The 21435-nt window shown below is 40.4% G+C and overlaps 1 protein-coding gene across 5 annotated transcripts in view; it reads left to right on the forward strand.

Moving 5' to 3' along the window:
* LOC128686777 (voltage-gated hydrogen channel 1) overlaps positions 1-21435 on the forward strand; it is a 39909-nt gene that overhangs the window by 11666 nt on the left and 6808 nt on the right. For all 5 annotated transcript variants that reach the window (XR_011391659.1, XM_053773827.2, XM_070082236.1 and 2 more), the window contains 3 exons: positions 9948-10083; positions 10825-11023; positions 11179-11259. Coding sequence is in view for 4 of the 5 variants with exons in the window: in XM_053773827.2 (XP_053629802.1) it covers positions 9948-10083; positions 10825-11023; positions 11179-11221 (378 nt within the window). In the remaining variant the exon portion in view is untranslated. The remainder of the gene's footprint in view (positions 1-9947; positions 10084-10824; positions 11024-11178; positions 11260-21435) is intronic.

The raw sequence follows: 21435 nt of genomic DNA on the forward strand, positions 1-21435 counted from the left end.
GGACAACCAGGTTTTGGAGCCTACCCTACCTGATGCTAGCTTTCTTTTAGTGTCCTCCTCCCATTTAGCAATGGCCCACTTTTGAACATCACCTATATGTCTACAGGCTTGCCTGTGCAAGTTCCTGTTATAGGTGGTAGGATGTCTCTTATACCTTCGCCATGCTTTGTACTTAGCAGTAGCAGCCTCTCTACAACGAAAGCCAAACCAAGGCTGATCTGTAGGCTTCATCACATATTGCCGGTGAGGAATGTGTTCTTGTTGTAGATTAAGGATGTGTCCAGTGAATGCTTTCACTTGGTTGTCAACATCCCCTTGGAGAAGCGCATTCCAATCAGTGGTGGCGAGCTCAGAGCAAAGGGCTGGCCAATTACCTCTTTCCCATAGCCAGGTTGTGCGTGTGGACTCCTCACCTCGTTCTGTTGGGATCTTAAGTGTTGTTAAAATAGCCTTGTGGTCAGACAATCCAACATAGCCGAGGGGTTGACAAGTGACTATGCCTTCTGCCAGATCACTCATTACTGGGTCAAGGGAGGAGCCAGAGATGTGAGTAGGGAAATCAACAAAGCTTCTCATGTCAAACACTGCAAGAAGGTCATCAAAGTCCCTCTGTATAAGGTGCTGGTTGAGGTCACCAACAATTATAATATGTTGACAGTTATGTTGTAGCAGAAGGGAGTCAATATTTTCCATTAGGAAGCTGATGGGATCTGCATGTTGCCACTGAGGTCTGTACATTGCACATGCTAGTACAGAGGTACTAGTGTTTATACAGAGCTTGAAGAACATCATTTCAAGATGTGTAGGGGGGGGCAACATCAATGTGCTGGGCATGAACACTTTTAGAGAAGCACACAGCAACACCTCCTCCTTGCCCTTGCCTGTCTCATCCATGAGGTGTAGCCAGTAATTCTTGCAAAGTTTTCTGGAGTCCTGTCATCCAAAAATGTTTCAACAACAGCTATCATGTCGGGACGTCGAGTGTTCACAAAACTATGTGTCAGCTCTCCAACATTAGTAATGAAACCTCTAATGTTGGCCGACAGGGTGCTGATAGACTAGCTCTCTCTCTCTCTCTCTCTCTCTCTCTCTCTCTCTCTCTCTCTCTCTCTCTCTCTCTCTCTCTCTCTCTCTCTCTCTCTCTCTCTCTGTCTCTGTCTCTGTCTCTCTCTCTGTCTCTCTCTCTCTCTGTCTCTCTCTCTGTCTCTCTCTCTGTCTCTCTCTCTCTCTGTCTCTCTCTCTGTCTCTCTCTCTGTCTCTCTCTCTCTCTCTCTCTCTCTCTCTCTCTCTCTCTCTGTCTCTCTCTCTGTCTCTCTCTCTGTCTCTCTCTGTCTCTCTCTGTCTCTCTCTGTCTCTCTCTGTCTCTCTCTCTCTCTCTCTCTCTCTCTCTCTCTCTCTCTCTCTCTCTCTCTGTCTCTCTCTGTCTTTGTCTGTCTCTGTCTCTGTCTCACTGTCTCTGTCTCACTGTCTCTCACTGTCTCTCTCTCTCTCTGTCTCTCTCTCTGTCTCTCGCTGTCTCTCTCTCTGTCTCTCTCTCTGTCTCTCTCTCTCTCTGTCTCTGTCTCTCTCTCTGTCTGTCTCTCTCTCTCTCTCTCTCTGTCTGTCTCTCTCTCTCTCTCTCTCTCTCTCTCTCTCTCTCTGCTCCCTGAGCTTTGTATACCTCATCTTAAAGCTGTGTATGGTTCCTGCCTCCACTACATCACTTGCTAGACTATTCTACTTCCTGACAACTCTGACTGAAGAAGTACTTCCTAACATCCCTTTGACTCGTCTGAATCTTCAGCTTCCAGTTATGACCCCTTGTTCCTATGTCCCCTCTCTGGAACATCCTGTCTCTGTCCACCTTATCTATCCCACACAGTATTTTGTATGTCATTATCATGTCTCCCTTGACCCTCCTGCCCTCTAGCATCTTCAGGCCAATTTCCCTCAACCTTTATTCGTAGGACATTCCCCTGAGCTCTGGAACTAACCTTGTTGCAAACTTTTGCACTTTCTCTAGTTTCTTGATGTGTTTGACCTGTGTGTTAGTAGAGTGAGTGACAGCTCCTTCCCATCCTCATTATCATCCCCACCACCTACAGTTGTTTTATAAGAACATTGCTGGAGATGCCTGGAAGAAGAATAGGCATACATAAATCTGTGATAGTATTCAAGAAAATGGAAGTCTGATATACTTCAAGGTGGAGCAAGTGTGATGGAGGCTGGCTGTGCTTTTGTTGTGAGAAAATCAGCCATTTGTACAATTAGAACTAATGAGAAGAAAACAAAAACTTGTACAGTAAGTACCATAGTATAGATTGTGACATGCCATAAAAAATGTCAGATACAGTTATATAAGATGAAAATTGAAGAATGTGTGTTTAGACAGTTACGCAAAAATGTACCTTGCTATTAAATTGTGTTAAAGGATAGAGATCCTTCACAACAGTGTAGGCTTAGTGCTGGATGGGCAGAAAATTTAATAAAATGCAATCATCTTCATAAGGTTTAGTGTCAAGAGTGCATCAGTTGATAACTTAGCTGCAAGAAGTTATCCTGCTGACTTAACAGAAATTTTTTCTGAGATTGATTGCAGCCCCAAGCAAGTGTTTAATGCTGACAAGAGAGAGCTATGTTGAGAGAAAATGCCATCAAAAACTTCCAAACCTTAGCAAGACAGAAAAATTTGCACTTCTTTTCATTGTAGCCAAGGAGAGTGCCAGCTTGTTTCTGTGACCCAAAGCAGGGAATCCCTGTGCATTAAAAAGGTAAAGACAGAGCCTGTTTGGGCCTTGTTTGTCAAATGGTTCAAGCATTATTTTATTCCTGCATTGAAGGTGTACTTGCGAAAAAGAATGTCGTGTTGAAAGTTTCCCTCATTCTTGAAAATTCCTGTGGTCATCTTCCAGTCTGTGAACCTAAATGTAAAGTTGCTTTTTCTACCCAATACATCATTTTTAATACAACCACTACAGAGAAAAAACCTGCTTGAATGGCTGACACAGGTCACTGAAGATTTTTTTTTACCACCTCTTCTTGCTCTCTTCATTGATGAGAATATGTACTATAATTCAGTGCTGATGCCAGAAATAACTTTAAACTTTCTCCCCAGAAAGTGGTGAAAACTCCTTAAAACAAATGGAGAAAAATCTACAAATTTTGGTTTCAACATTCTCTTCTTCCTTCTTTCTTTCTTTCAACAAACCGGCCATATCCCACCGAGGCAGGGTGGCCCAAAAGGAAAAACAAAAGTTTCTCCTTCTACATTTAGTAATATATACAGGAGAAGGGGTTACTAGCCCCTTGCTCCTGGCATTTTAGTTGCCTCTTACAACACGCATGACTTACGGAGGTAGAATTCTGTTCCACTTCCCCATGGAGATAAAAGGAAATAAACAAGAACAAGAACTAGAAAGAAAATAGAAGAAAACCCAGAGGGTGTGTATGTAAATGTTTATACATGTATGTGTAGTGTGACCTAAGTGTAAGTAGAAGCAGCAAGACTTACCTGAAAATCTTGCATGTTTATGAGACAGAAAAAAGGACACCGGCAATCCTACCATCATGTAAAACAATTACAGGCTTTCGTTTTACACCTGCTTGGCAGGACAGTAGTACCTCCCTGGTCGGTTGCTGTCTACCAACCTACTACCTAGATTCTCTTACATGCTAAAATTAGGTAGCCTTCCAACAAGCACTGCTTCAGTTGAGAGAATCTTCTCTACTTTTGGGCTAATTCACATTAATTTAAGAAACAGACTAGGTAATAGCTGTCTCTCACCAAGGCAGGGTGGCCCACAGAAGGAAATGCATTCACCATCATTCACTCAGTTTTGCCAGAAGTGTGCTGATATCTGTACATATGACCCCTGGAAGCAACCTTTGGATACCCTCCCACTGCATCATTCCCATCCCTCTGAAGGAGGAGTGGAGGTAAACTCCAGCTGACCAGTTTTCCTGAATCTTTTCATAAATGTTTGCAGTCTCAAATTGTGTTGAAAATTATAATATTGTTATGGTTTTATGAACAGTGATTGTCACAGGCAAATGAGTTTGAGAACAGTGGCCCTTCGAAGGTAGTACCTTGAGGTTGCTGAAGGGCTCTTGATCCAAGGAATTGGAGCTACCTATCCTTCCTTGGATAAAACCTAATTACCTCTAAATCCCCAGGTGCTCGCAATTCTGACAGGTTTAATTCTCGGCCATGAATACATACAGTAATAATAATAATAAGAAGAAATATCAATAACCCACTGACACTTGGGTGGTAATAGTGCTGCTGGTGCATCATAGACATTGTATTGTGTGGTATAGCTGCTGTAACATGAAGTTGCATTCAGAGTAGCCATTTATTTAACCCGTAAACGATCCAAACGTATATATACGTTTTTACCTCTAGTGCCCCAAACATACATTTACATTTTATTTTTTCTGCCTTCAAATTTGGCACGATTGGCCTGAGATGCCTTGTCAGCATAGAATGGGTCCTAACACTCAGTGTGCGCTGTATTAAAAAACCTGGGACCACTTAGTACCTTGTGGGAGCACCAGTTCAAATGAGCGCCAGCTAGAGCAAACAGCCCAGCAAACACCTGGGATTCACTGATGTCATGTAGTATTAACACTCCCATTTTAAGAGGAAAGTGATTTTAACCCTGAGTTTAGTGGCTTTGAGGTGGATGTGGCCACAAGTGGTTGAGGAAATATCAAAAAACCTTGATAATAACCCATATGCAATATTTGTGCAACACCCTTTCAGAATGTCTTATAACCTATGCCCTAAGTAAAGAGAAACAATTCTGGCAGGCTGGCTGGCAGGCTGGCTGGCTGGCTGGCTGGCTGGCTGGCTGGCTGGCTAGCTGGCTGGCTGGCTGCCTGCCTGGCTGGATGACTGACTGACTGATTGGCTGGCTAGCTGGATGGCTAGCTGGCTGGCTGGCTGGCTGGCTGGCTGGCTGGCTGGCTGGCTGGCTGGCTGGCTGGCTGGCTGGCTGGCTGGCTGGCTGGCTGGCTGGCTGGCTGGCTGGCTGGCTGGCTGGCTGGCTGGCTGGCTGGCTGGCTGGCTGGCTGGCTGGCTGGCTGGCTGGCTGGCTGGCTGGCTGGCTGGCTGGCTGGCTGGCTGGCTGGCTGGCTGGCTGGATGACTGACTGACTGACTGATTGGCTGGCTAGCTGGATGGCTAGCTGGCTGGCCAGCTGCATGGTGGCCAGCTGTGTGGCTGCTGGCGGCCTGGCTCTATCTCCGTTTGTCTGTCTGTATCTATGTCCATCTCTGTCTCTTTCTCTTTGTTTCTGTCTATCTGTCTCTGTCTTTCTGTCTCTATCTCTTTCTATCTGTCTGTCTATCTCTGTCTCACAGGTACACATAAATACAAGTATACATAGTGTAAATTACCTAGGATAACACAAAAAATCCAGACAAAGTGCTATACTCTGCTTGAAGATGTGAATAAACGTGATGACAATGACGCAGTCTTGTTTCTCTCTCTGAGACAGAGAGCTAGACGAATAGACAGATATACAGGGAGCTTGACAGACAAATAGGCAGACATGTTTGTGTACCAGCGAAAACAAAGGAGGGCGATGCTCTTCAAACGTCACCTCTAATCTTTTCTTATCTGCTGCACCCTCCCCCACCCTTATGTATGCTCATCAAACGTCAGCTCTTATCAGATGTTATCTCATCTTATGTCACTGCCATGGGTGGACTTTGTTTTTCATGCTTCAAGGGAACTTATTATTTTATTATTATTACGTATTTTTCTTCTCCTCCTCCTCCTCCTCCTCCTCCTCATTATTATTATATACTTCCACATATCCAAAACATTGCTTGGACATATAAATACTTTGTATATATTCCAAGACAATAGTAAATGGCCAAGGCAGGTTTAAATGTCCACCTGTCAGTGTGTTTGTGATAATGTGAGTACAATTTCAGTACCTAATACTAGTGTCAGAACAAAGATTGGTTATGAAATGACAAGAACTACTATAAGTTGTAATTATCAGAACTTAAAAATTATATAAAATAATATGAAAAATAGAAAAAAAATGTATATTGGCAACACTTTTGCAAGCGGCAGTGCTCCATGTTGCCGTCAGGTGATCCCCAAGTGCCAACTTTGCGGCCTCATATCTCGGTAAGTACTGACTCTAATTTTTTTTTTTTTATCCTATAACACTTAGATGGGCTAATGAGAGCATAGGCAATGGGGTCGAAGAGGTATGGGGTAGGTTTAAAAATGTAGTGTTAGAGTGTTCAGCAGAAGTTTGTGGTTACAGGAAAGTGGGTGTGGGAGGGAAGAGGAGCGATTGGTGGAATGACAAAAAGAATGCAGATGTAATATATACAGACTTTGCAAAAGCCTTCGACAAGTGTGACCATGGCGTAATAGCGCACAAAATGTGTGCTAAAGGAATAACAGGAAAAGTCGGTCGATGGATCTATAATTTCCTCACTAACAGAACACAGAGAGTAGTTGTCAACAGAGTAAAGTCCGAGGCAGCTACGGTGAAAAGCTCTGTTCCACAAGGCACAGTACTCGCTCCCATCTTGTTCCTCATCCTCATATTCGACATAGACAAGGATGTCAGCCACAGCACCGTGTCTTCCTTTGCAGATGACACCCGAATCTGCATGACAGTGTCTTCCATTGCAGACACTGCAAAGCTCCAGGCGGACATCAACCAAATCTTTCAGTGGGCTGCAGAAAAAATATGAAGTTCAACGATGAGAAATTTCAGTTACTCAGATATGGTAAACACGAGGAAATTAAATCTTCATCAGAGTACAAAACAAATTCTGGCCACAAAATAGAGCGAAACACCAACGTCAAAGACCTGGGAGTGATCATGTTGGAAGATCTCACCTTCAAGGACCATAACATTGTATCAGTCGCATCTGCTAGAAAAATGACAGGATGGATAATGAGAACCTTCAAAACTAGGGAGGCCAAGCCCATGATGACACTCTTCAGGTCACTTGTTCTATCTAGGCTGGAATATTGCTGCACACTAACAGCACCTTTCAAGGCAGGTGAAATTGCTGACCTAGAAAATGTACAGAGAACCTTCACGGCACGCATAACGGAGATAAAACACCTCAATTACTGGGAGCACTTGAGGTTCCTAAACCTGTATTCCCTGGAATGCAGGCGGGAGAGATACATGATTATATACACCTGGAAAATCCTAGAGGGACTAGTACCGAACTTGCACACGAAAATCACTCAACGAAAGCAAAAGACTTGGCAGACGATGCAACATCCCCCAGTGAAAAGCAGGGGTGTCACTAGCACGTTAAGAGACCATACAATAAGTGTCAGGGGCCCGAGACTGTTCAACTGCCTCCGAGCATACATAAGGGGGATTACCAACAGACCCCTGGCAGTCTTCAAGCTGGCACTGGACAAGCACCTAAAGTCGGTTCCTGACCAGCCGGGCTGTGGCTCGTACGTTGGTTTGCGTGCAGCCAGCAGCAACAGCCTGGTTGATCAGGCTCTGATCCACCAGGAGGCCTGGTCACAGACCGGGCCGCGGGGGCGTTGACCCCCGGAACTCTCTCCAGGTAAACTCCAGGTAAAGAGAGTAGTAAGGGAGAAAAAGTTAGCATATGAGAAGTTTTTACAAAGTAGAAGTGATGCAAGGAGGGAAGAGTATATGGAGAAAAAGAGAGAGGTTAAGAGAGTGGTGGAGCAATGTAAAAAGAGAGCAAATGAGAGAGTGAGTGAGATGTTATCAACAAATTTTGTTGAAAATAAGAAAAAGTTTTGGAGTGAGATTAACAAGTTAAGGAAGCCTAGAGAACAAATGGATTTGTCAGTTAAAAATAGGAGAGGAGAGTTATTAAATGGAGAGTTAGAGGTATTGGGAAGATGGAGGGAATATTTTGAGGAATTGTTAAATGTTGATGAAGATAGGGAAGCTGTGATTTCGTGTATAGGGCAAGGAGGAATAACATCTTGTAGGAGTGAGGAAGAGCCAGTTGTGAGTGTGGGGGAAGTTCGTGAGGCAGTAGGTAAAATGAAAGGGGGTAAGGCAGCCGGGATTGATGGGATAAAGATAGAAATGTTAAAAGCAGGTGGGGATATAGTTTTGGAGTGGTTGGTGCAATTATTTAATAAATGTATGGAAGAGGGTAAGGTACCTAGGGATTGGAAGAGAGCATGCATAGTTCCTTTGTATAAAGGCAAAGGGGACAAAAGAGAGTGCAAAAATTATAGGGGGATAAGTCTGTTGAGTATACCTGGTAAAGTGTATGGTAGAGTTATTATTGAAAGAATTAAGAGTAAGACAGAGAATAGGATAGATGAACAAGGAGGCTTTAGGAAAGGTAGGGGGTGTGTGGACCAGGTGTTTACAGTGAAACATATAAGTGAACAGTATTTAGATAAGGCTATAGAGGTCTTTGTGACATTTATGGATTTGGAAAAGGCGTATGACAGGGTGGATAGGGGGGCAATGTGGCAGATGTTGCAGGTGTAGGAGGTAGGTTACTGAAAGCAGTGAAGAGTTTTTACGAGGATAGTGAGGCTCAAGTTAGAGTATGTAGGAAAGAGGGAAATTATTTCCCAGTAAAAGTAGGCCTTAGACAAGGATGTGTGATGTCACCGTGGTTGTTTAATATATTTATAGATGGGGTTGTAAGAGAAGTAAATGCGAGGGTCTTGGCAAGAGGCATGGAGTTAAAAGATAAAGAATCACACTTAAAGTGGGAGTTGTCACAGTTGCTCTTTGCTGATGACACTGTGCTCTTGGGAGATTCTGACGAGAAGTTGCAGAGATTGGTGGATGAATTTGGTAGGGTGTGCAAAAGAAGAAAATTAAAAGTGAATAGAGGAAAGAGTAAGGTTATGAGGATAACAAAAAGATTAGGTGATGAAAGATTGGATATCATATTGGAGGGAGAGAGTATGGAGGAGGTGAATGTATTCAGATATTTGGGAGTGGACGTGTCAGCGGATGGGTCTATGAAAGATGAGGTGAATCATAGAATTGATGAGGGGAAAAGGGTGAGTGGTGCACTTAGGAGTATGTGGAGACAAAGAACTTTGTCCTTGGAGGCAAAGAGGGGAATGTATGAGAGTATAGTTTTACCAATGCTCTTATATGGGTGTGAAGCATGGGTGATGAATGTTGCAGCGAGGAGAAGGCTGGAGGCAGTGGAGATGTTATGTCTGAGGGCAATGTGTGGTGTGAATATAATGCAGAGAATTCGTAGTTTGGAAGTTAGGAGGAGGTGCGGGATTACCAAAACTGTTGTCCAGAGGGCTGAGGAAGGGTTGTTGAGGTGGTTTGGACATGTAGAGAGAATGGAGCGAAACAGAGTGACTTCAAGAGTGTATCAGTCTGTAGTGGAAGGAAGGCGGGGTAGGGGTCGGCCTAGGAAAGGTTGGAGGGAGGGGGTAAAGGAGGTTTTGTGTGCGAGGGGCTTGGACTTCCAGCAGGCATGTGTGAGCGTGTTTGATAGGAGTGAATGGAGACAAATGGTTTTTAATACTTGACGTGCTGTTGGAGTGTGAGCAAAGTAACATTTATGAAGGGGTTCAGGGAAACCGGCAGGCCGGACTTGAGTCCTGGAGATGGGAAGTACAGTGCCTGCACTCTGAAGGAGGGGTGTTAATGTTGCAGTTTAAAAACTGTAGTGTAAAGCACCCTTCTGGCAAGACAGTGATGGAGTGAATGATGGTGAAAGTTTTTCTTTTTCGGGCCACCCTGCCTTGGTGGGAATCGGCCAGTGTGTGATAATAAAAAAAAATAACACTTAGAAAAATGTGCTCTTTTTTTTTTAATAAAAAATACCGATTTTTTTTATTTTTCAAAATATTCGGGGCACTGGGGTAGTGAATGTATATATAAGTTTTGGACCGTTTACGGGTTAAGTAAGGTGTTTACTAGAAAAAATTATGCAGTAGTTTTGTAAGGAATAGAATGTTTTTAAGTTCTAAAAATTTTAATAATTTTCAGGGAGATGTGTTTGATGCCATTGTGGTTATTGTTGCCATGTGCCTTGATGGTGTTTACTTGCACTCACATGATGCTCACACTGGAGTTGGCCTCATCATAGTTTTGCGCTTGTGGAGGGTTGCTCATATACAAAATGGTAAGCGTCAGCCTAATTCAGTTATTTTTCTCTTAGACTTTTGCATCATTTAGTTGGCTGAGTGTCATATTCTGTAATTTTTTGTGCCTCAGAGAGACAGCAGATGAGGACCCCCTACAAAGCCTGAAATATATAGATATCTCTAACCTGTATTTAGTTTATATTCAAATGGTTTCTCACTTTTTATTGCATCAGATATTAACTAGGAAGTTAAATGAGTAACTTTCAAGAAAGTTTGCTGCTTTGCCATTTTTCCCTGTGTATTTGTGTAAATATTTCACACGTGAAATATTTGATTTTTCATAATTAATTTTACATTACTCTCTCGATGACCTATGTGGGTTTAGTGCTTCACATAATAAATGAATTAAAAATCTCTTAATTCATTACCCCCTTGTCATGTTCATTTTAAACTTGATCTTGCCTAAAAAAAAAAAAACATATACAGTGGACCCCCGGTTAACGATATTTTTTCACTCCATAAGTATGTTCAGGTGCCAGTACTGGCCGAATTTATTCCCATAAGGAATATTGTGAAGTAGATTAGTCCATTTCAAACCCCCAAACATACACGTACAAATGCACTTACATAAATACACTTACATAATTGGTCGCATTCGGAGGTAATCGTTATGCGGGGGTCCACTGTACTATATAGATTTCCAGGACAAAGAAGAATATTTGTAATTGTTTACATATTCAAAGGGCTTTCACACTTTTTAAAAATTATTCTTTTCTCAGCAATGGTGTTACAAGTGCAGAGAGCAGGAGAAAAGAGATTACTGGAGGAACAGCAGAATCGATACCTTGCAGAGCAAGAAGTGGGAAGGTATCGTACATACAGCTATGCCCAGGATTTCTATATTAAATCTCTTCAAGACCTATTGAGAAGGAATGGAATTTCTTTTCAAGAGGACTGCAGACATCCTGATATCAACAGGTACTGATTTATATATACCCTCTAATTTTATTAAAAAAAATTAAATTAATTGAATGGAAAGAATACAAATTGAAATTTAAAATTTTTGGTAAAGTTTAGCATTGATATGCAATGTGACTTCCATTTATTACTAATATAGCTGTAATGTTTTTCAGAATAAAGGTTGTAGCCGAGGTGAATACAAAGCAAAGTGCTTAGGTGATAGTTATAGTTCTGAAGCTGTGGGGTTTACCAAGGTAAAAATTACATCCAAATTTCAGGTATAAAATGTGTGTAGTCTGGTAGTGTTTGGTTTAGAATTTACACTTTTTTTTTCTCTCAGGAATTGTTTCAGATGTATAGATTATGCAAATTCTTTTGTTCTTGATGCATGTGATGTTTCATTATATAACAGTATATAATTTTAATTTTTGTTTTATTGTGCGTGCAGATGCATGCAGATCAGTTGTGGCAGTTGTGTGATTAGATTGGCTAATGGAATGTAGGATTTTGTAGCATAAGTGGTAACAGTATCGGGCTCCCACTGTCCTTGTGACAAATTTAAGTTGAGTTTAGGACTGATGATCCTGCTGATAAGAGCACATCATGACTTCTAACCGTATCGTTAGTGCCCTAATATGCATAATCTGAAATTAATTTGCTGTTCCTGATGCAACTATTTTGCCTTTGTACTTGAGCTCCGTGCTTTAACCTTCTTAACATCAGTACACCCTTTAGCATGCAGTAGTGAATTGCTTTCACATGATAATAATTTTATGTAGTAAAGTTTGAAATCAAGATTAACTGTGTTGGTCTTTATTTTATGATAAAATTTGTAGTTCATATATACAGGTAATAACTAACTAATGTTGTGTAATATCTCATGGAACTTTGTTAGATTATATGTATGTAAATATGTTTGATTAAGTTGACACAATTGTAGTAGACTTGTATCTATATTACATAAGTATTTTTTGATAACTATTTTTAGGCTTAGAAATGTAAATACAGTATATTTTTATATAGGAGAATCCAAAGATGTTGGTGCAGTATGAAATATACCATATTTTGAATTCCTTTCCGTCAAGTAAGTCTTCTGTGTGATATATCAGAATTATATTTTATATTAGACATTATTTTACAGTAATAACATTAATTCACAATATTTTTGTTATACAACTCTTTACTTTTCTGAGATGTCATTTATTTTGTCATAGTATGACAGTCTTTGTAGAATTTACAACCTGTCCTCCTAAGCAGTCGTTGATGTTTCATTGTGACTTGAAACTGTTGGTAAAGTGATTAAAATGTGAACATTGATATTTTACTCTTCTCACTATTTTGTGGGTTCCCTTTTTTTTTTTTTTTTTTTTTTTTTTTTTTTTTTTTTTTTTTTTTTTTTTTTTTTTTTTTTTTTTTTGGTAGTTCATCAGACCATAAGTCTTGTCTTCATGTATTATTGCATTTATTGATGTTAATGTATATTATACAGGCCCTCCTCACTAACGACAGAATTCTGTTCCTACAAGTAGATCGTTAAGCCATTTGGTCAATAAGTGAGGAGCCACCCGTTACTGATATTTTAAGCATACTGTACTGGTAGTAGCTTTGTGTTAGCCATCTTTGGATAGTGTTTTAATGTCACCTTTGCAACATTTATAACACTTTTAGTGTATTTTTAAATGTTTATACAACCTCTCTTCACTTAACGGAGTTCCATTCCTAAGACCACATTGGTAAATGAATTCGTTGCTAAGCAAGGAATATACTGTAATTGTAGTGGGTTTATCACCCATCTTTAATGTTGCTTTTAATGCCACATTAACATAATTTATAACATTTCTAGTAAATTTTTAAATGTTTATACAGTACTGTACTGTATATTGTAATAAACAGAATAGAAGAAATCAGCTCTTAATATATATTATTTAGGTATGCTTACTGGTCGGAGAGGCCGTCGTAAGTCAGTCGTCAATAAACGAGTACAGTACGTCGCCAAGTGAGGAGAGGCTGTATGGTAGTATACTGTATACTATAATAAACAGAATAGAGGAAATCAGTTGTAATATACATTACTTAGGTTTGCATTCTGTAAATACAGGTAATTGTTTTTATTTATTCTGAATAATGAAAAGGTCATCAGTGTCATCATCAGAGTTATCAGCAGGGTTATCAGAAGCTGTAGAGGGCCCTGGGTAAGGGAGATGGCTGCCAGGAAGTAGGACATGTAAGAGTTCTATGTGTAGCTTTCGAGAAGAATCTCATTATGCGTATGCTAACCTGAATAAATTGACTGACTGATGTGTTTGGCTAGCTCTCCCTCCCTCCCTCCCTCCCTCCCTCCCCTCCCTCCCTCCCTCCCTCCCTCCCTCCCCTCCCTCCCTCCCTCCCTCCCTCCCTCCCTCCCTCCTCCCTCCCTCCCTCCCTCCCTCCCTCCCTCCCTCTCTCCCTCCCTCCCTCCCTCCTCTCCCTCCCTCTCTCCCTCCCTCCCTCTCTCTCTCCCTCCCTCTCCCTCCCTCTCTCCCTCCCCTTCTCTCTCTTCCTTCCCTCTCTCCCTCCCTCTCTCCCCTTCCCTCTCTCCCCTTCCTTCCCTCCCTCTCTCCCTCCCTCCCTCCCATCCCTCCCTCCTTCCCTCCCCTCCCTCCCCCCTCCCCTCCCTCCCTCTCCTCCCTCCCTCTCCTCCCTCCCTCTCCTCCCTCTCCTCTCCTCTCCTCCCTCTCCTCCCTCCCCCTCTCCTCCCTCTCCTCCCTCCCCTCCCCCCCCCCTCCCACCCCTCCCTCCACTCCCCTCCCTCCACTCCCCTCCCTCCCCTCCCTCCACTCCACTCCCCTCCCTCCCTCCCTCCCTCCCTCTCACTTACTTGCTCTCGCTCTCTCGCAGAGAGAGCCACTCATGAACCTGATAGTCACCTAGACTTTCATGCAAGTATTACACAAGTCACGTCTGCATAAATGGAGAAATGCAACTGTGGCCAACGTGTGTATTACTTGCCACATTTATGCTTATGCCTTATATCTGCAGGTACAGTATAGCACTTTGACTTATTTTGGGTTATCCTAGGTAATTAACACTTTGTATGATAACTGTACTTATGTGTATCTGTGCCCAAACAAATTTACTTAGTCCTTGTTTCTGTTCAAGGGATGCCTGTCCTTCAAGAAATACATACCAAGCAAACATAATTGCTTGAATGATAGAACAGAATCAAGGACTAAGTTTTTTTAGGCACAGGTACACAAGTTCAGTTATCATACATAGTGTAATTTGCCTAGGATAATCTAAAGAAAAGCCAGACAAAGTGCTATACTGTGCTTGTAGATATAAGGCATAAGCATTACTGTGGTGAGTAATACACATTTCGGCCACACTTTTATCTTTCCACTTGTTCAGGCATGACATTTCTGTAACGTTTGTAATGCCTGTTCAGCTAGTTTAAGATCAAACCATACCACGGGCGGGATTTGAACCCACGGACAGTGTGTCATTTCTGTAACGTTTGTAATGCCTGTCAGTTTAGTTTAAGATCATTGGTCCATACATACATGTTTGTGATTAACTTAGTTGATTCTTGAATACCAGTCAATACATGCAGTGTTTACATTTGCTATGTATAATATATATACTTGACTCACTGACTAACTTCTGATTGGACTGACTTGACATACTGATTGATCAATTGTACTGACTAACTGACCGACTGGACTGACTGACTGACTTGACTTACTCTACTGACTTGACTTACTGACTTGCCTGACTAGCTATAATTAGTGAAAACCAACAGATTGCCGAAACAAGACTGAGAAAGGGTGATGTGAAACGAGATGCTTGACACGCTGCTGTTCCCATGACCAAGGTTCTCGAACAGCTTGTAATATATCAACTGGTCGTAAGTCTGAGCGGTCATTAAACAAGTACCTGGAATCTACCTGGAGGGTATTCCGGGGATCAGCGCCCCCTGTGGTCTGGTCCATGACCAGGCCTCCCAGTGGATAAGGGCCTGATCAACCAGGCTGTTACTGGTGGCAACACGTAGTCCAACATACAAACCACAGCCCAGCTGATCCGGCACCGACTTTAACCCGTAAACGGTCCAAACGTATATATACGTTCTCTCCCGTAGTGCCCCAAATTTTTTGAGAAAAAGAAAATTGTTTTTTTTTTAATAGGAAAAAAGAGTATATGGTACCCAGGCAGCCCCAATTATTTTAATATGGCACACAGTGAGTGCGCACACCCATTCTCTCATGTCTAGGTGACTCAGGCTTATCGTGGCAATATTGAATGTATGACAAATGAAACATATACATGTATATACGTTTGGGGCACTAGCGGTAAAAATGTATATATATGTTTGGACTGTTTACGGGTTAAGTATCTGTCCAGCTCCCTCTTGAAGGCAGCCAGGGGCCTATTGGTAATTCCCCTTATGCATGGTAGGAGGCTGTTGAACAAACTTAGGCCCTGGACACTTAGGGTGTTTTCTCTTAGTGTACCAGTGGCACCCCTACTTTTCATTGGGGGTATTTTGCACTGCCTGCCCAGTCTTTTACTTTCGTAGGGAGTGATTTGTGTGTGCAGATTCGGGACCATTCCTTCTAGGATTTTCCAAGTGTAGATTATGATCTCTCTCTTGCCTGCATTCCAGCAAGCACAAGTCAAGTGCTTCAAAGCATTCCCAGTAGTTGAGGTGTTTGATGGCATTGATATGTGCAGTAAAGGTTCTCTGTACACTCTAGGTCTGCAATTGCAATTTCACCTGCTTTGAACGGAGATGTTAATGTATAGCAATATTTCAGCCTAGAGAGAACAAGTGATATGAAAAGGATCATCAGTGGCTTGGCATCTCTTGTTTTGAATGGTCTTATTAACCATCCTATCATTTTCTTTGCATTTATGATTGTGGCACTGCTGTGATCCTTGAAAGTGAAATCCTCAGACATTATCATTCCCAGGTCCCTCACATTATTTTTTTGCCCTATTGTATGATCAGAGTTTGTAGTATACTCAATTCTAATTCCAGTTTTCCATAACTGAGTAGTTGGAATTTGTTTTGAACATTGTTGTTTTCCGTTTCCCATTGAAAAACTTGGTTTATATCTTCTTGGAGGTTAATTGTGTCCTCAGTAGATGGCAGTCATTAAGTGAGGAGTGCTTGTAATTGTTTTGGTTAATTAATGTTAACCTAGCCTACCCTAAATAGTACAGCCTCTCCTTGCTTAACAACAGAGTTCCATTCCTAAGAACATGTCAGTGAACAAATTCGTCGCTAAGTGAGGAGCATACTATAATAGTAGTGGGTTTGTATCAGTCGTCTTTGATATTGTTTTAATGTCACCTTTGCACAATTTATAACATTTCTGGTATATTCTTAAATGTTTATACAGTAGTGTACTGTATATTGTAATAAAAAGAATAGAGGAAATCAGCTCTAATATACATTATTTAGGTATGCATACTGGTCAGAGAACCTGTCGTAAGTCCGAGGCGTCAGTAAGCGAGTACATCGTTAAGCGAGGAGAGGTTGTATATGTAGGGAAATTGATTTGCCCTTAAGTATACTGTATAAAGTAAAAGAAAAACACTATTGGCTTTAGGGGGACAGATTGAAGATTTAAGGCTGTTGTAATTATATCTTGGTATATATTCTTATATTTATGGTTTCAAAAAAAAACTTCAGTTTCTTATAACATTATTGTCCTGTCATGCTATTGTTTACTTCATAGACTGAACATGCATTGCTACACGGACAGCATTACCATGTTGGCCAGCTCTTGCAAGCATATTTTCAATTATAACACTGTATAATGTGTTCCTTAGGATGTCAATGTATGGGATGCATAATTTGGTTTATCATATTAATCTACAATACATGCTATCTACCATGTTATTCTTCTTTTATTTTATCTGATAGTCTTACAAACAGTGAAAGGATAAACAAACAAAAAAAAAAGCAAATCAGACTAGCAGTGACTGCTGGGACGCTTTCAAGGATTGTCATGAGAGAAAAAATGGATGATGTACAGTAAACCCTCGATATAATTGACTAACGGGATTGTCAGATTGTCCATTAAAGCAGAATAATGTTTAAAAAGAGCATTAAGTACTCTTCTGTATACCTAAAATAGTTCTGTATATACACAGTTTACAGACATACTGCAATAACATTAGTAATATAGGAGTAAAAAGTACAATTTAACCAGTGGATTTTACCCACAATTTTAAGTCTGTTATGTCAAGGCTTTACTGTAGCTGTCGAGTATAACCAGCTGCTGGGTTACATTTACTGTATTAGCATATTGCAGTATTTACCACAGTGTCTTTTTGTTTTTATGTGTGTAAAATACATTTAACTGGTGTCCTGATCCCAAACATATTATTGTCAGTTTCACCAAGTATGTACACATTTGTATGTATATTTTATGTACAGCATATGAATAATTTTGTATTTTGTCTGAACAGTAATTGTGTCAAAGGTATTTTAACATAGTGACATGGGTAGCTAGCAGACTAAACATCAGCTATCTATGGAAGCATGACTGTGATGCAAGTAAGGAGTTATTCATCCACTAGTGATAGTTTGTTGCCTCCACTCATAAGGCTATACCACTTGTGTATTGACTTTATTTGTAACTGGGGTCCTCTGACAGTCTTTTTAAAAATTAAGTCATTGAGAGTAGATTTTATTGTTCATTATTTATGTTTTAACACTTACATCAAAGCAAATCATATACGTAAATTAAAACTATAAGTGTTACAGCTCACTCAGGAAGGGAATATGTTTATCCTTCAACCTTAACTAAAACACTAAACTGCTTTCTTTCCTCAACAGAAGTATGAGGTATGCCAACTCATACCACGATAATTTAAGATCTTAGATTTGTCACTTTTTTTTTTTTACGTGTCATTACCCCTTAAACTGTCCAAACGTAGATCTGTGTTGACGTGCGTAGTGCTCCGAACGTAGCTCTACATCTGATTTTACATGCTTTCAAATGGAGAAAATCTAAGGTCGGAGGGCTATGCACATCAACGTAGATCAACGTTTGGAGAGTTTAAGGGTTAAGAAGCTGGACTGAAATTAGCATAATTGCCTGATTTATACAGTACAGTGGACCCCCGGCATACGATGGCATCGGTATACGTTAAATCCGATATACAATACACTTTAGCACAAAAATTTTGCCTCACCACTCGTTAAAAAAACCCGCCACACGCGATTCGTCCGGGACGCGTCCACGTGTGGCCTGAACTGCCCCGTGCATGCCACTATTTACAAGCCAGCCAGTGTGCTCACATCTAAGCATACATTCGGTACATTCCATATTATCACAGTGTTTTTGGTGCTTGTTTCTGCAAAATAAGTCACCATGGGCCCCAAGAAAGCTTCTAGTGCCAACCCTGTGGTAAAAAGGGTGAGAATTAGTATGGAAATTAAGAAAGATTTTGAAGGGTTTGGGGCTAACCCTGAGAAGCCTATGCCAGTTGTGGAATCCATTGTGCCTACTTCAAAAAATAAGGAAATGTGTGCAAAGTGGGTTGAACTGCAAACCTTTATGGATGAAAATCACCTTAACACAGCTATTGCAAGCCGTGCTGGTGACTATTACACTGACAATGTTGTGGCCCATTTTAGACAAATCTTAAAGGAATGGGAGGTACAGACCTCTATGGACAGATTTGTCGTGCGACAGAGGTCCAGTGACTCTCAAGCTGGTCCTAGTGGCATTAAAAGAAGGGAAGTAACCCCGGAAAAGGACTTGCTACCTCAAGTCCTAATGGAAGGGGATTCCCCTTCTAAACATTAACAACTTCGACACTCTCCCCTCCTCCCATCCCATCAATCATCACCAGATCTTCATTAAAGGTAAGTGTCATGTATTCTATTGTTAGTAGAGTACTACTAACTGTGCATGTCTTCAGTTTGTGTGCATTAACCCTTTGACTGTTTTCGACGTATAAATACGTCTTACGAGCCAATGTTTCTGACGTATATATACTCAATAATTCTAGCGGCTTCAAATCAAGCGGGAGAAAGCTGGTAGTCCCACATGTGAGAGAATGGGTCTGTGTGGTCAGTGTGCACCACATAAAAAAAATCCTGCAGCACACATTGCGTAATGAGAAAAAAAAACTTTGATCGTTTTTTTTTTTGGAATAAAACGCCGACTTTGAGGTGTATTTTCGTATAGTATTTATCGTTGTATTCACGTTTTCATGGTCTTAGGTGATAAAATGGAAAACATATTACAGAAATAGAGATGATTTTCATTACTTTGATGATGAAAACGACCTTGAAACTGAGCTCAAATTAGCGGAAATGTTCGATTTTTACCAATGTTCAAGAGTAAATAAATCACACCACACGTCCAATACACGTCAACTGGGGAGTCTGATATTCTTTCACTAGTGCACTGATATTATTTATATCATTTTTACAATAATGCAGTAGTCTGCATAACAGTAAATTTTTTATTTTTTTGTATGAATAAAAAATCAAAATAGAAAGCAATAATAATATAAGAGGGGCTTAGAGATGTGACTAATGAACAGAGCATATGTTATTTTAGTGCCACGAATGTCTACCTTGTTTATTCTGGACCCTATTTTGAAATTGGCATCTTTTTTAGTTTGCGTGAAATTGGCCAAATTGCCAATTTCTGACCTCCATATTGGGTAGTTCAAATTAGTAAATGGGCGGTTTCTTGTACTCACCTGATAGATAAAATGGAGTTCTAAAGAAATAGCTATGAGTTTGGTCAACTGGAACAATGGAATTGGCTGAAAATAGGGCTCAAAGTCAGCAAAATCGCCGATACGCATATGTCGCCGAGACCGCTAACTTCGTGGGAGCATAATTCCATGAGTTTTCGACCAAATTTCGAACTTTTGGTGTCATTACCATCGGGAAAAGATTCTCTATCATTTCATAAGAAAAAATAATTTTTTTTTTTTTTTTTTTTTTTTTTTTTTTTTTTTTTTTTTTTTTTTTTTTTTTTTTTTTTTTTTTTTTTTTTTTTTCAAAAATTGAGCGACATAGAATGACAGTTTCAGAGAGGGGCCTGAAACAGTCAAAGGGTTGAACTTAATATTTCATGTGGCAAAACTTTTTTTTTCATAGTACTTTTGGGTGTCTTGCAGATTGATTTGATTTTCATTATTTCTTATGGGGAAAATTAATTCGCCTTCCGATAATTTTGGCATACGATGAGCTGTCAGGAACGGATTAATATCGTATACCGGGGGTCCGCTGTATATACTTACTAAAGCTTTTTTGTTATTTTAATATTGGTGGTGTACTGCATACTTCATCTTTGATGAGCTGGGATAACATGTGTCTTCAGCTCTGACCTATAGCTAGTCAGTCAGTCTTGTGTGGCCTTCAAAATATTTTTCATCTTGAGATTATATGGTCCAATATAGTAGTTTACCCTTTTTCATACAATATCGTTGGTCGTTCATTTAAACTGCGAGAGCTCCATTTTTAGCTTATTACAGTAAAGGCCTGATAAAATGGACTAATAAGGAAGAGGGAGTGTCAGATTTACTGAAAATTCCATTATATTGAAAGTTTCAATTAAAAGGATGTAGTCCACTTAATCATTCGACTACCAAGCATGGACAAACGTACAATAAAGCATACTTAGTCTGTTGTATTTTTGGACTGCTGGACATGTTTAGCATAAACTGAAGTACAATACAGTATTACTAAAAAATGAACCTGAAAAGAAAATGGGTTAAAAGTACAATATAGTACAACACAATAGAGTACAGTAAGTTTTCTTACATTTTCTGGTGGATAGATGGACTTATAGATGTGCAGTAGAATGCAGTATTCCTATGGGGTTTAGTGGTAACCCAGAATAACTTACTGAATCAGTGAAGCTGTAAAACTCTAGCAATAACATTGCAGATGGTGTGAGAGACAGGTAGATGGAGTGGGAGATGTAGATGGTTTAGCAGATGTAGATGGAGTGGGAGATGTAGATGGTTTAGCAGATGTAGATGGAGTGGGAGATGTAGATGGTTTAGCAGATGTAGATGGAGTGGGAGATGTAGATGGTTTAGCAGATGTAGATGGAGTGGGAGATGTAGATGGTTTAGCAGATGTAGATGGAGTGGGAGATGTAGATGGTTTAGCAGATGTAGATGGAGTGGGAGATGTAGATGACTGAGCAGATAGATGGTAGATGGTTTGGGAGACATAGAAAAAGGAACAGATTTAAAGAACGACTCCAGGTTTGTTTGTTTGACATACTGAGGCTGCTTCCTTAAAATAGTTACACTATACTCACACACCCAGGCCACTGAAATGTCAGCTTCCTTAATAATTCAAGTTTCCTCTTAACAGTTAAGGTTACATTCCTCTTGGTTCCATTTTTAGTATTACTGTACATGACACCTTAATAAAATTATTAAAAACAAAATAAATCCAG

This window comes from Cherax quadricarinatus, chromosome 7, assembly GCF_038502225.1.
Source record: "Cherax quadricarinatus isolate ZL_2023a chromosome 7, ASM3850222v1, whole genome shotgun sequence".
NCBI classification, from domain to species: domain Eukaryota; kingdom Metazoa; phylum Arthropoda; class Malacostraca; order Decapoda; family Parastacidae; genus Cherax; species Cherax quadricarinatus.